General features: G+C 37.7%; 1 protein-coding gene and 1 long non-coding RNA gene across 2 annotated transcripts in view; one reads left to right on the forward strand and one right to left on the reverse strand.

Moving 5' to 3' along the window:
• Positions 1–955: 955 nt before the first annotated feature.
• Positions 956–15,491, forward strand: part of LOC115518063 (mitochondrial poly(A) polymerase) — a 32,437-nt gene continuing 17,901 nt past the window's right edge. The window contains exons 1-4 of the mRNA XM_030321283.1: positions 956–1,136; positions 7,485–7,657; positions 8,177–8,410; positions 10,256–10,480. Of these exons, the coding sequence (XP_030177143.1) occupies positions 983–1,136; positions 7,485–7,657; positions 8,177–8,410; positions 10,256–10,480 (786 nt within the window). The 5' untranslated portion in view covers positions 956–982. The remainder of the gene's footprint in view (positions 1,137–7,484; positions 7,658–8,176; positions 8,411–10,255; positions 10,481–15,491) is intronic.
• Positions 8,862–15,204, reverse strand: LOC115518064. Its single transcript, XR_003970161.1, has 3 exons — positions 15,124–15,204; positions 11,095–11,100; positions 8,862–8,872 (listed from the first exon to the last, which is right to left on the reverse strand). It is a non-coding gene; the product is annotated as an uncharacterized LOC115518064 (long non-coding RNA).

Raw genomic sequence — 15,491 nt, forward strand, 5'->3', positions numbered from 1 at the left:
ATTGGACGTTGCCTGATTTGAATTTATTTTTGTTCAAACAATCTCTTAAAATTTTTAATATGCCCCAGCTTATCTTTTAACACCATGTGATGGACTATTATTTGGCCATAGAAAGGAAATGAAGTGCTGATAGATGCTACAGCATAGAAGAACCTTGAAAGTATTATGCCAAGTGAAGGAGGCCAGTCACAAAAAACACATATTGCATGATTCTATTTCTATGAAATGTCTAGAAAAGGCAAAAGCATGGAGACAAAAAGTAGATAAGTGGTTATTTAGGGCTGGGGGGAATGTGGGGACTGGGGGAGTGATAGCTAATGGGCACAAGGTTTCTTTTGGAGCTGATGAAAGTGTTCTAAAAATGATTATGCCTATTGTTGCACAACTTTGTGGTATACTCACAACCACTGAATGGGACACCTAAAGTGGTGAATTGTGTAGAATATGAACTAAATCTCAGTAAACTTGTTATAAGAAAAAAGAAAAACTTTGCACCAGGTAATCTAGGTTTAACTCCCATCTCTGTCCCGGACTGGCTGTGTAACTTTACAAAATGTTACTTATCTTGCATACGCCTCAGTCTCCCCGTAAATAAACGGCGATAATAATAGCTCCCATCTCACAGGCTTGTTGTAAGGGTTGAGAGCCAGTACGTGTAAAGGTCTGATAAAGAAAAAGTGTTATCACTTACTCTACTCTTAAGTATAGATTCCCAAATAAGTGCTCCTTCCCTATGACTTTGAGGTCCGGTTCTATTTTCATGACTCTATTTGAAAGAGTAGGTGGTGGGCTCGTTCTACGGGGGGCTCTTCTTTTTAGAGAACCGTGGGAGAGCAAAACCGAAACGAATCTGAAAGCAAAGGCATCTTCAGGCCGGCAACTTTCGCCCAGTTTGACCCTCTAGGCTTCCCGTTCCTTACTCCTCAGCACGCACGCGCAGGAGCCAGGTGCCCTTTTCGTCTTCCTGCCTGTTACTTTGACAATGGCGGCTCGCGCTGTGGGGTTGTTGGCCAGTTTACCCCTCTGTGCTCAGAGAAGTCAAGTGCTGCGTCCTATCCACAGGCTTCTCAGTTGCCCAAGAACTGTGGCCGCAGAAATTAAAAGAGAAGAGCAGTCGTCGGGGAGCGTGGAGACAGGTGATGGCGCCGTGTCCTCGGTTTGCTCTGTAGCCGCGACCCACCGCGGGCGAGGGAAGGGGGAAGAGACTGGGATCGCGGGCGAGCGCGTGGCCCGTGGACACGGCCGAGGAGCCTTTGGCAATAGGGTGAGGTTGTGTCCCATCCTCCTCTAATCTCACTAGGGGAACTTAGAGTCACACGTTGCTCATGGATAGTAGTGGGGTGTGATGTTAATTCGGGGAGGCCTGTGCACAGTAATGAAGTTGTTTAAATCTTTGTGAAGTTCAGGCCACGAGCACACTTTGCTTATATTTTATACTTTGATAAAATACAGTGATAACGGTGATGCCACATATCGGTCAGTTGCTTCATTCACAAATGTATCTGATTTACAAGCTGTTGGAGGACGGGTGTATTGAAGCATTAATGAGTTAACAGTATTCCCCGCTTCCGAATGTAGGATTCTGCCTGTGAAAATTACTGCTTTTTGATTTATCGTTTTGGCCGTTTTAGTAACCTGGTAACGGGTTTGCATTCACTGGAACAGGCTGCCGACCCCGAGACGTTCTAAATTTATATGCTTCTTTGCGTATTATTGAAGCCCTGTTGTGACCCCCAAGAGCTGTATCTTCTTTACAATTTCTAAAACAATCTAGCAAAAAATGTTTCATTGTCTCCACTTAACAGGTGTAGAAAGAGGCTAAAAGAACCAAGCAACTTGTGTAAGGTTACATATCGTGTTAATTTAGATCTCGAGTGAAGTTAATAGGCAAAATGTTTATTTCTACCATTTCTTGGAGCTGTAGTTTTAAGAGAGAAAATTACTTCTGGTAGTAGTTTTATAGTAGGCTGGACAAGTAAAATGTTCCCTCCTAAAATAAATGGTAGGATTTTTCTTCTCCTCAGACTGTAAATAAAGGGTCGTATTGACAGGGAGTGGAAATACTGATTGGATTGTTTTTGGTAGAAGCTGTTTCTGTTAAAAATTCTTAAGTAACTCTGGAAATTTGAGTAAGAATTCTGCCAAAGAAGCTGTTTTAATTTAGCATCTGAATAGTGGTTTAAATTTGGGAGTATTTTCATATGCTCTTTGAGAAAATAGAACTCTGTAAAGTTGGTATGGAAGGAGTTATTACTCGTTTATAGATGAGAAAACAGGCTAGTCCAAGTGGCTAGCTCAAACTTATCCATCTATTAAGTAGCAGTGATAAGGAAAAACCTGATTCCAAGGCTGTACTCTTCATTTAGTACAGCTTTGTTGTTTTTGTTAGAAAATGTGTTTCATTTTGTATCATATAACTGGCTAAATATACAGGGACTCTTGTGGTGTGCACCAAAATCATCATTTGAATTTCTTTTCCATTTTTAAAAAGAGAAGGAAGTAACTGCACCTAATACTCAGAAGCATAAAATTTTATCATTGGAAGGAACTTGGGAAATATCCAGTTGAGGTTTGCATTTAATGTGAGAACTCATTGGAAAACATTCCCAGTAATGTTTTCTAGTAACAAGGAACACACTATTTCATAAATCAGCTAATTCCATCTTTTGGTTGGGTTCTAATGGTTTGAAAATGTTTGTAATGAGCTAAAATCTACTAATTTCCCATTTCCATGTTAGTTTTGACATAGCTTTCATTTGAGTAGTGGAAAAGAACCCCGATTTTAAGAGTAAGAATATATAGTGTATATAGTGTATTACACTCTTTGGGATGCAGGTGACAGAAGCTAAGTCAACTTAGCTTAAGTAGAAAGGGGAGAATGTACCAACCCATGTAACCAAACTCCAGAAAGAGCCAACTGCTTTAAGGTCAACTGGGTGGATACGGTCAATGTGCGGTAGTGTTTTCTTGAGCTGTTTTTTGGTGGCCTCCTTATCTCAGATTCTTCTGCATGGAGGCGTGACCACCAGCAGCTTCAAGTTTACATGCGTATAGCCTTTTCCAAAGGGAAGAATAAGATAATCTTATACCTAAATTTGAAGAATTCTGAGAAGGAGCTTTTGATTGATCACACCCCCACCCCTTGGACCAAGAAGAGCTTTCCAAAATAGTCTGATAATCTTAGTCTCTCCGAGGGGATGAGGGTCAGTATCCTAGGTAGGATAACAATATTGACAGCCCCCCACAACCTCATAGAGTGGTTTCCTGCCAGCAGGGGTGTGCTATCACTTAAACAAGGGGGACAGAGGCTAGGCAATCTAGAAGATGCTATCCAGCTTATTAGATATTTGATTTTGTGCAAGTTTTTTTTTTTTCTTTTTTTACCAGTAATGATACCTGCTCCATCACAAAGCTTATTCTGAGATTTGAAATAGAGCGTATTTGTAGAGGCTTGGAAAACTGAAGTGCTGCATGAACAGAGGGTTTGCTGTGAAGAGTTGAAGACAGCATTCGGGTTCTCATTAGTTTTCCTCCAGGCTGCAAATCCCGCTTAATCTACAGTAATTCTCTGTCAGCTTCTAGACCTTTTACCACTCCTCGCCAGGTGGTCTCTGTTTCATCAGTATCCTTCATATCCATTATGGCCACAGTAGAACATATACTCCGTACGTGGCCTGACCAGTAAATAGGAAAGAAATGCTGTTATCCCTTGAATTTGGGTTTTTAAGAACATTTGTTTCCATGAAGTTTGGAATTTTATAGATGTATATATATCTGTTCATTCCTTGTGCACATCCCAGAGGTGAAGACGTCGCTTTGACTCATTTTGAGCTTTCATCAAATCAAACTTTTGGGCCTCTTTTATGGCAACTGCTGCTAGGTTAATTTTCTTCCCTATTATGTCATTGTGTCTTTATTTATCTTTTTTTAATGTGTATTTATTTTGAGAGAGAGCGAGCGAGCGAGCAGGGGAGGGGCAGAGAGAGAGGGAAACAGAGAATCCTGAGCAGGCTCCGCACTGTCTGCACGGAGCCCGGTGTGGGGCTGGAATTCATGAACCTGTGAGATCATGACCTGAGCCGAAGTCAGGAGCCAGGCACTTAACCTGAACCACCCAGGTGCCCCGATGTTGTTTTCGATTTTAAGTGCAGGACAGTATTTAGTCTTAGTTTTTTTTTATTAAGTTTATGCTTACCAGATTATGTCATCAAGACCATTGAAATTGAGTCTGTCATAAAATATTGGCACTTACTACTTTTCAGTCTCAACTTTGTGTTACTCGCAGGTTTGATAAACCTTTTATGTAAAAGGTTATGATAAACCTTTTACATTTAAACTTCCTGAACTTTTTGTCCCCCCTTCACAACTTTGTCCTCATCATTTTTACCTACTGTTGTTCAGGCCAGAGCTGTAAATACTTTAGATTGTACCTCTCCCAGCTTTTTAAGCAGATTTCTTCATCTTTTATCAGACTTCTCTATCAATCTTAAATTCAGTCTCTCCTCTTTCTTAGGGATCAGCTGCAGGGATATACTTGCATAAAAATCAAAGACATCGTATGCAGATGATATTGCGGTATTGTTTGTAATAGTGACAGGAGGTAAACCATCTGAATATCAGTAGAGAATTGGCTAAACTGTGATAAATTAACAAGAATATTTACACAGTTACTTTTATTTTTTTTTACACAGTTACTTTTAAAATGAGGTAGACAGGGGCGCCTGGGTGGCGCAGTCGGTTAAGCGTCCGACTTCAGCCAGGTCACGATCTCGCGGTCCGGGAGTTCGAGCCCCGCGTCAGGCTCTGGGCTGATGGCTCGGAGCCTGGAGCCTGTTTCCGATTCTGTGTCTCCCACTCTCTCTGCCCCTCCCCCGTTCATGTTCTGTCTCTCTCTGTCCCAAAAATAAATAAAAAACGTTGAAAAAAAAAAATTTAAAAAAAAAAAATAAAATGAGGTAGACATATACTGATACAGATATCCCCAGTGTATTAAATTTTTAAAGGCATATTATAAAACAATGTGAAATATGATTTTGGTAATTTTGTGTAAAAAATGTTTATCTGTGGAGAAATGCAAATATTTGTATATGCCTTAAAAATGTATGAAAACATAGGTACCAAACTTAATGGTTGAGTGTTATTAGGGGCAGAGAACTAGGGAAGGATTTATACTTAAACTTTATAAAATGTAATAATTTGACTTTACTTTTACAATAAGCATTTAGGCAACAGTCTGGACTCCATAAAAATCAGAGACAAGAATGCGTAAGTGGTAGTTACAAAGGGAAAAGTGGGTGAGGTGGTCTAGGCAGAGCCTATATCAAAAAAAAAAAAAAAAAAGAAGAAGAAGAAGAAGAAGGAAATAGGGACTAATTGGAAGGACTGTCAGTGGACTTGAGATCACAGTGAATAAGTAATAGTCCCTGTCCTCAATATCTGGAAGACAGATATTCTTCCATATTGTTAAGTTATTACAACACCGTGAATTACGTTCTTTCACAGATGTTGAAGTAAGGTAATACGGAGGTGGAGGAGATACCTACCATGGAAAGTCAGAAGTCTTTGCAGACCTATGGGAGGATGAATGGGAGTGTTCGGGGCAGAAAATGAGAAGGTGGGCATTCCAGTCAGAGACAAGAAGATAGTCAAAGTTCACAGTGTGTGGAGTACCTTAAGTGAACACTGCAGAAGGAGGAAATGGTAGACATTGAAGAGGAGAGATGGGGCAAAATGCCAATAACTATCCCCATGCTGTTGGGTTTAAGCTTGATCTTGAATGCAGTAGGGAAGCTATTGAAAGGTTTGAAGCAGGGAAGTCAAAGAATACGACTTTTTTTAAAAGATTGGTTTATAAAGATCACTTTGGCGCCAGAGAATGGCTTGAAAAGGAAAAGACCAGCGTGAATAAGACCATTTGAGGAATCCGGCTGTTGTGATACAGGCCTTGAAACAAGAGATTGATGTTAAAGAATTGGCATCCGGAATGGAGATGTCGACCCCTATTTAAGAGATGTATTTTCAGCATCTCGTACAGTGAGGGCAGGAATCAAACTCAGCATGTGTTTGGTCAGTTAGAAACGTGGGGTATGTCAGGGCTAAGAGTTCTGTGGTGTGCCACTGGAGACTGCCTCCAGGCCTTTGCTAACGAACAGGGTTTAGGGTACAGCGAGCTCTTACTGCATTAACACACATTTCTGTCTTGTCCATGAGAATGTCTTGGAGTTTGCTGAGATCAAGGTACAGTGTGTTTGCAGTATTCCTTGATCTATCAGTTTTATAACCTTTTGAAAGGAGTCGAAAAGCATCTGCTGATTTCCATGTTATCAGTTATATTTTCTGTCCTATTTAATCTCTTTGGAATTTTTTGTGGGTATTGTTACCAGACTTGGTGGTTTATAATCTCTAGAATCTACCATTCCAGATATTTAAAAGAAACACTTTTAGGCCACCCAACTAGAAGTTAAGTATCTTGGAGGAAAAAATATGTTGCTAAAATTCAGCATTTGGCCTTAATACACTCTTAGAACTCGAATGATTTTCTTTTTCCTTATGCTTGGTTGTTGATTCTTCGTTTGTGGTCAGTTGATTATTAATATCTAATTCTTGACTGTTACAGCTCTTGTCTTCATTTCCTGTGATGGTAAAGCCCCCAGCCCTAGTTTGGTTTTGAATGAAAAAAGAAATTACCCCCTATTTCTTTAGTAAAATTACCATGAATTCTTAAGGACAGCAGCTGAGTTTTAAATTGGTTGATGTACCTGTGATACACAGCACAAGATAGTTGGTAACGCACTGTTAATTGTTTGAGCTAGATCAAGACCCATGACAAAGAAAAACAACAGTAACTTACTTTAATACATTAAAGTTATTTTTTAAGTTTATTTATTTATTTTGAGAGAGAGAGTGGGGGAGGGGCAGAGAAGAAGAGAGAGGGAATCCCAAGCAGGTTCCACAATGTCTATGCAGAGCCTGACACGGGGCTCGAACCCAAGAACCCTGAGATCATGACCTGGGCCGAAATCAAGAGTCTGACTAAGCCACCCAGGTACCCCAATACGTTAAAGTTCTAAACTTCATTCTCATTTACACTCAGGTTTATAATAATTTCTTTTAGGCTTTGGTATGTTACAACCTTGTACAGGTTTTATATGTGCGTATTTGGGGTAGTGTTAAACGGGTGATTTTACGTTCCTGATTTGGCTTTTAAAACTTTGTGGATATTTCTCTTTTCAGTGCTCTGCATTGAATATAGTAAATCAAAACTGGGAAAGTGGACAGTATTAGTGATAATTACAGGAGAATGGTAAATGAAAATCGAAAGTAGTATAGCTTCATTCTTTTACAGGTGAAGAAGAAAGAAGATGAGATTTGGATAAAGTGGTTTTAGTCAGCTATAAAATCTGTATATACCTTATCAAAATATGCTTTACATTTTATATTTGTGTGTGTGTGTTTATGTGTTGGAAATATTGTCTCATTCATAGGCTCTGAAGGCAGGACTCCCAAAAAGACATTCTCTGAGGTGCAGAAAGAAAGACGAGAACAGGCACAGCGAACCGTTTTGATACATTGTCCAAATAAAATCAGTGTAAAAAAGTTTCTAAAATATTTATCCCAACATGGACCTATTAATAATCATTTCTTCTATGAGAGCTTTGTAAGTATTTGAAAAACAGTCTGACATTCATGCTTTTGAAAGTTAAACGTTCCATTCATTATTTGCAGTATGGTAAACTTAGATGCTCTTTTGATATCTTACATCTCTCTTTAAATTTCTTTAATGATCTTTTTATAGGAGAATAAAAATCCTTATGGCATTATTACTATGGGATTATAAGTAATTTATAACTGACTGATTCCATTATTTGAATCCTTTAAGTAGTCTCTTATCTTACTGATAACGTCCAAGGGGAGGGGATTTTTGTTTGGCCTTTTAATTTTCTCTTTCATCATTGTTTTCAGCTTCTGTTGACTGTTACCAGTTTATAGTGTTCCTTTTCTTAATCTGTTTGTAATGATTAAAACCAGTGCTTGTGTTAGAAGTATATCATTTGTAAATTTAAAAAATCAATATTTTTTTAGTATTACAATAATTGTTTGGAAATTTGAGCAAAAATGCTATTTAAAATATATCAGTCTGAGATGTGTTCTGTTTTTTCTTACGTTTTTGGCATAGGGTCTTTATGCTGTTGTAGAATTTTGTCAAAAGGAAAGTGTAACTTCACTGCAGAATGGAACTCGTACTCCAAGTATGGGCACAGAGGCTGCAATTCCATTCAGATCACGTGTCTTCAATTTAAAGACGAAGAATCCGTCAAACCCGACTTCAGAACAGTCACGTGTACAATGTAGTATTCATGCACCTCCTTCTAGCAAGAAGCTTCTTGAGTTACTTTGTTACGCAGAAAGTGTAAGTTTGTAGGTATACTTCTCCAGTATCTAAAAATATGTGTGTGTGTGTGTGTGTGTGTGTGTGTGTTTGACATTATTTTCTTTATTATAGGTTCTTATAAAATATTCAGACTACAGAATATGTTGAGTGAAAAGTGAAAGCAGTCCTTCCCCACTTTCCTCCCCCACACTCTGCTTGTATGCCTGGCAAGTAACCACAGCCTTACAGAGTTTTCAGCCTTTGGACTATTCAGGTTTTCTTTCTTCAGTCAACATAATGCCATATAGTTGTACCTGGCATTTTTCTATAAATGTAAAAGTATCTTGGGGCACCTGGGTGGCTCAGTCAGTTGAGTTTCCAACTTCGGCTCAGGTCATGATCTCACAGTTCTTGAATTCGAGCCCATATTGGGCTCACTGCTGTCAGCTTGTTGGATCTTCTGTCCACATGCCCCCCCTGCCCCTGTCCCACTTGTGCTCTCTCAAAAATAAGAAGTATCTCAAAAAAAAAAAAAACCTCATTTCTGATTTAATCTATTTTTGCTGCCCTAACATTGTTTGTGTTAGTTTTGGCTTTATCAGTTCATGTTTTTGATCAAAGTGCTATTTTTTGTTTTGATTTTCTAATTTTAAAAATTTTATTTCTAACCTTACACATTTTCTTTACTCTCTGTTACTTGTTTTTCTTGATTTGAACACGTAGTTCAGTTATTTTCAATATTTTTTCCGAATATGGGCATTTGAAGCTATGATTTTTATTTTAAATACTCCAGTGCACAGTTTCAAAAGGTGATGTTTTTAACACCAGTTTTCTGGTGAAGATACAGGATTACTATTCTGAGGAGTTGAGGGATCTTGGGCCTTGGTTACCTGAAGCATTGCTTATTTCTTGTGTTTCCTGCCTTTAACATTGGTTCTTCTTCCTCCCCAACTTTGTTTAAAATGTCTAGCTTTGTGGTTGTTTTGACCTCTTTCTGGAGCATTTTAACTACTTTCATTTTCCTGAAACAATACTTTATACATATTGCATAAGAAATGTAGTGGTTTTGATTTTTGCTGATGTCATCATTCCTCAGTCCTTTTTTTTTTTTTTGAAATTAATTTAACTATTTAACCCAATAAATCTAAAATATGCATTTCAGCATATAATCACTATACAGTTATTAATGAGATATTTTAGGTTTTTGTTTCAAAAAAATCATCAGATCTGGTGTGTATTTTGCACATACAGCACAACTCAGATCACACCAGCTACCTTGTCTCCATAATCCTCAAAGACATTGTGAGGGATATTTTCTCAGGGTGCGTAAGCTGTGGGCTTGAGTGTATTCTATTTAAATATTGAATACCCAGATTCCTTGAGTAGGTTAGAGACTTGGGCAGATGATCCCCAGGTTATATGCAGACTGGTTGACTAACCATACTCCGGTTGACCATTAGCCGTAGAGACTTAGTAACCATTTGCCGAATAAATGGATCATGGTCTGGACTAGCAATTGACTCCTAAACTTGTTTCATCAGAATTACCTATAAAACATACCAAAATTTTGCTTACTGGCCCCAACCACAGAGATGCTGACAATTTAGTTGTGGATTGAAGTGCCAACATTTGTATTTTTATTTTCATTTACTTATTTTTTTTATTTTTCTATGGTTTTACACTTTATTATTATTATCATCATCATCACTCCTCAGTCCTTTTTAAAGGATATTTTTAAAACATCTGCTTTTAGGGTGGAAGGAAAAAAGTACATGTGTTTCAGCTCGGTCTCCAAAGCCATCGAACCTCTAGAAGTAAAATGGCAACTATCTTATGTGACCTGTACGTTTTCTATATGTTGCTGCTTTTGTTTTGGCCAGCTAGATAGATGATCAGCTGAACACTCTGCTGAAGGAATTGCAGTTAACAGAGGAGAACACTAAGCTCCGATACCTCACCTGTTCTCTTATTGAAGATATAGCGGCTGCGTATTTCCTGGACTGTACTGTCAGACCCTTTGGCTCTTCGGTGAACAGTTTTGGGAAATTGGGATGTGACTTGGACATGTTTTTGGATCTGGATGAAATTGGAAAATTCAGCGCCAACAAGGTAATTGTATTGCTTTAGGTCACTAAAAGTAATCTTTGGACTTAATAAAATTATAACTTGATTTCTAAACTTTAATAAATATTGTGGTTAAAGAATATGGTCTATTTGATATTAACTCTTTGGAATTGTAAAGTCTTTCTTCGTATTGGTGTAACGTAGAATCATTTTTTGTGACTATTCTACACATAATAAAATGATTATTTTTTCCATGGGTTCTGAAGTTTTTCCATTAGGCCAAGGTTATTCATTGTCTTCCTCAAATGATCTGTATCTTAACTAATTTTTTTTAATCTGTGTGATCTAGTTATTGAAATATTTTGAAATCTCATGATGTTTGGTTTTGTTAATTTCTCCTAGGAATTCTTTTGATTTTTGTTTTGTTCAAAGGCTGTGTTAGCAACGTGTAGGTATATAGGTGTATGATTATTATATCTTCTGACTGGATTCATTTATCATTAAATTCTGTCTTTTTTTCCTTAAATTCTTTTTTGTTAAGATGACCACTTGTTACTTCCTTCACGTATCTTCTGTATCTTCATTTTCAGCCTTTATACATGCTCCTGTATTTTGAATATCTCTGATGAATAGCAGATCACTGAATTTTGTGCTTTTACTCTGATCTTGAGTCTTTGAAGTCAATGTGTTTATTCATTATTACTGATAATTTTTGGGTTCATTTTTACTGTGTTATTTTTTATTTATGTTTTTCAGTGCTTTATCTTTGCTTTTCATTTCCTTTTCCTTCCTCCTATTGGAGTCCTGCTTTTTTTAAAAAAAATAAAGCTGAAGTACAGTTGACACAATGTGACATAAGTCTCAGGTGTACAGTACTTAAAAAGATCATATGTTATGCTGTCCTCACCACAAGTGTCTGTCTTGTCACATCTGTCACCATCCAATGCTCTTGCAGTACCAGTGACTGTATTCTCTGTCCTCTACCTTTTATTCCTGTGGATTGCTGCTTTATTCCTGCCTCATCCCACTTTCTCCTCTTCGAGTTTGGAAATTATATATTCCATTCAGTTCTTATTAACATGCATATGTAACAGGTAAAGTGAACCAGTATCTCCGCCATTCTCCCACACAATATAAGGGACGCTTTCATTTAGTTACAACTTGGAAAAGGCTTCTGTGTGTTTATAAAATGTAGGTTTTATAAATCTCTGTCTTCTCTTACGTATTTCAAACTAGGAATCTTCTCTACGTGGATGTCCAGTTGACACTTGAACCTACCGTTTTGAAAATAAAACTTTTTTCATTCTTTGTAGATACTCTTGGTGAGTTTTTATGAAAGTGCTTAGGTATGTTTCACATGTTAATTATTGGCATTTTCGTTTTCCTGATATTTGCCATCTTCTTTGATTCTAAGTTATCTCTCGTATCTCCCCCTTTATGTACATCCTCAAAGCTATAGTGGCACAGTTCCTTATAAACTCTCACTTAGATTAATGTCACAGTATGCTGTTTTCTACCTCATTTCTTGTGTCATGTCTTGGTTTTCCAATCTTCGGGCCGTACTGGAGTTATCCTAAAAGACTGATTGGATCTTCTCACAGACATAGAATGGGTCTTCTCGTTAGCACAGTATTGAAATGATCTGTCTCTTAATTAATTTTAGTAACAATTTCTCATTATATGTCTTTGTCTACCCAGTGTTCCAATCACATCATTTAATTACCAAATTATAAGGCACTTTTAGAACATGAATACTGGCTAATCTGTCTCTTCAGTGGGGAGTGCTCTTTCCCACTATTCCCTGACTGCTGTTCCCTGGTAGTTTTCAAAGGCCAGTTCTTACTCTGCCTTCTTGACACCATCTTGATTTTTTTCTTCTCAGAATTAATTACTCTTTTTTTTGTAGTATCTTGCTCATATTTCTGTCTCCAGATTCCTCCTATGTTATGTTTAGTTAGCGGCTGATATATTCCTCCCACTATATCGTAAGCTAGGGCAGGGCAGCAACCATGTCTGTTCATTTTCTTATCCCACACAGTGCCTGGCATAACTCAATATGTTCTGCTCAGTATATACTTACTGAATTAAAGTAATACAAAACACATAAAAATGAAATGGATCATTCTTAGTAAGACTAACATGTACTTGAAATTGCATTAAATTCCTGGCAGGGACACTTAAGTTGTGCTAGGTTATTTTTATTTTAAGTAAAAGACTTTGCTAAATAATCAAGGAGTGTAATAATATACTGTAATGGCTAAAGCCCGGGCTCTAGAGCCAAATTGCAGAAGAGTAATTCTTCTACTTACTAGCTGTGTGATCCTCGATAAGTTATTTTGGTCTTCTCTGTGCCTAGATTTTTCTAGCTGTGAGATTGGGTTGGTGCTATAGCACCTGGCTCATGGAGTACCGGAGGGCTTCATCGAGCTAATACATGTGAAGCACGTAGGACGGTGCTCAGTGTGTAATAAGTGTTCCAATGTTGATCACCATCAGCAGCCATATTACTAGTTATTTCATTATTATGCAAGTAGGAAACACACAATTTTTTTCTGTTGGAGGCAGAGGTAAGCGTTGGAAACTTTTAGTTGGGTCTTAGATTTCTGAAATATAGAGGTATTCCAAAAAGATGTTTTCAAAGACAGTGCTCCAATCTCACTAAGCAATTTGATGTTATTTGGTATGTAGGTTTAACTAATGAGATGTATTATAAATGTGTACCTTGAAATATGTGCGTGTTTAAGATTATAATAGCTTTGCTACTAGAAATATTAAAAATGAAATGTAATGAAAACCAAAAGCACTTTTAAATTCATCTACTTCGTGAAAGAGTCTCTTGGACAGCTTTGTGCAATTGTGCACTCTCCTTCCTCTCCTCTTGGTTTGTGTCTCCTTTGGCACACCACCTTGCTTTATAATTCTGGGTGCTTATTTTATTCAGTCCGAGTTGAGGGGAGTTAGGAAGAGTGTGTTAGACTCTTGTATGTCTTTTAGCACTATGTAGAATATTTTGTGCATCACAGGCACTAGAAAGAGATGATTTGCTAATGAGTAAGGGAAAGTTATTTAGCAACTAAATTGTAAACTTTCATGTTTCTTAATGTGTGAACGATGCTCACAAGTGAAATGTGCTGCCTGAGTTATCACAAAGATCATTTTAGTACAAAATTTAAAAAAAATTTTTTTTAATGTTTGTTTATTTTTGAGAGAGAGACAGAGTGCGAGTAGGGGAGGGGAAGAGAGAGGGAGACACAGAATCCGAAGCACGCTCCAGGCTCTGCCCTGACACCCCCCAGAGCCCGAAGTGGGGCTCAAACTTGCAAACCACGAGACTGTAACCTGAGCCAAAGTCCGATGCTTAACCGACTGAGCCACCCAGGCACCTCAGTACAAAATTTTAAGCTAAAATCTTGCTCTTTTTCTAATAGGGTTTTTCTTTTTCTGATAGGGTTTTATGTATTACAGGATTTAGGTAACAGAAGTAAAAATTGGTGGCCAAGTCCTATCCTGTTCTCTAAATTATTGCTGTGGGCAAGGCGCTTACCTTGTGTTTTATTTTTATGAGATATTGGCATAATACCAGAGTAACTAGGAAGAACATAAAAATTTTTTAAAAACTTATCTGAAACAAAGAGGTGGCAGAGGAATAGCAAAATTAGTAAGAAATGTTTATTGATTTGGCCGTCTGAGAAATTTCTCTTATTTTTATTTGTTTGTTAGAGGAGAGTAATTTTGGGGGGGGGTCTTATTTCTGCTCATTATAGATGTGCTTTTCATCATCTGCATCTTCCATAATTGCAGTGTTTTATTTCTCTGTGGAGTGCATTTATCTAAGTAGAATTACCCCATGTGGTTATTGATCTCTTGCTTCTTACATCAGCCAGACTAGGCCAGGTTATGCTTTGGTGATAAACACCTCCCCAAACTCTGCACCTTGCTGTTAATCTCTTGCTAAGGCTGTGTGGCCAAAGCAGGTCAGCAGGGGCACTCTGCACGGGTCTCTTAAGCACCCAGGCTGAGTAGCTTTCACCGCCCGTGCCCATGCTTCTAGCACCGAAGCAGTGGAAAGGCACAGTGGAGAATGGACCACTAGCTTTTAAAGCTCTGCCTGGAAGTGACTTGTGAAGCCTCTGTTCGTATTTCATTGGCGCAGCAAGTCACGTGACTGTGCTTCAGTTTAGAGGGGCAGGAGTGGGACGCCCTCCTAAATGTCAGAAAGGCAATGCAGAGTATTTGGCGAATACCTTCTGTAACTTCACATTCCTGCCTATAGTTCACAGCTAGTTCTAGTTTCTAGACTGGAACTCAATTACTGCATTACTCAAATCTATTTTTCTCTGGTGTCATTTTCACTTGTTGCCTCAGCGATTTTATTTTTGTCTCATTTGTAGTGAAAATCTCATTATCTCCTTTCTTCTGAGTACTTCTAACCCTTCCTTTGCATCTGAGTCCAACACAGCTGATACTAGTCTGATACTAATCTCCCAATTCCCCCTTTTTTTTTCTATCCTGAGATTATTTCACCTCAAATCTGTCTCTTTCTTCTGGTACTGCTTTATCCTGATAGAAGATGTTTCTTTTTCTTTACTTTTCTGTTGAGTAGCTCTGTGCTCTATTTGTTGGTTATTCTTGTTTGGGTTCCTTCCCATATAAATTGGTATGTGTTTGAATTTTAAAATCGAATAGACCAGGGAACCAGAAGTTATTAAGATCTTTTAACAAAAGGACTAATCTAGATTTTTGAAATTTTGATGCTCTTAAAGGAAATCCATTTTTTTTCTTCAATATAAAAGTTTCCTAGTTTAATAAAAAGCTTGTCTCGATGACAGAAATAGAGAAAATAAAACATGTTTATTTCTGGGGATTGTTTGTATACATGTCACACCTGTATATTTTTTAATGTCTTTTTTTCTGATTATAAAGTAATAGTTCCAGAAATGTGTAATGTAAATATCTCTGATGGTCTCACCACTTGCAGAGGTAACTACTATGAATAATGTAATGAATTTTGTTCTGAATTTTTTTCCTCTGCAGGTAGAAATCCTTCTTTTTTATA

The sequence above is a fragment of the Lynx canadensis genome, chromosome B4, assembly GCF_007474595.2.
Source record: "Lynx canadensis isolate LIC74 chromosome B4, mLynCan4.pri.v2, whole genome shotgun sequence".
Taxonomy (NCBI): Eukaryota; Metazoa; Chordata; class Mammalia; order Carnivora; family Felidae; genus Lynx; species Lynx canadensis.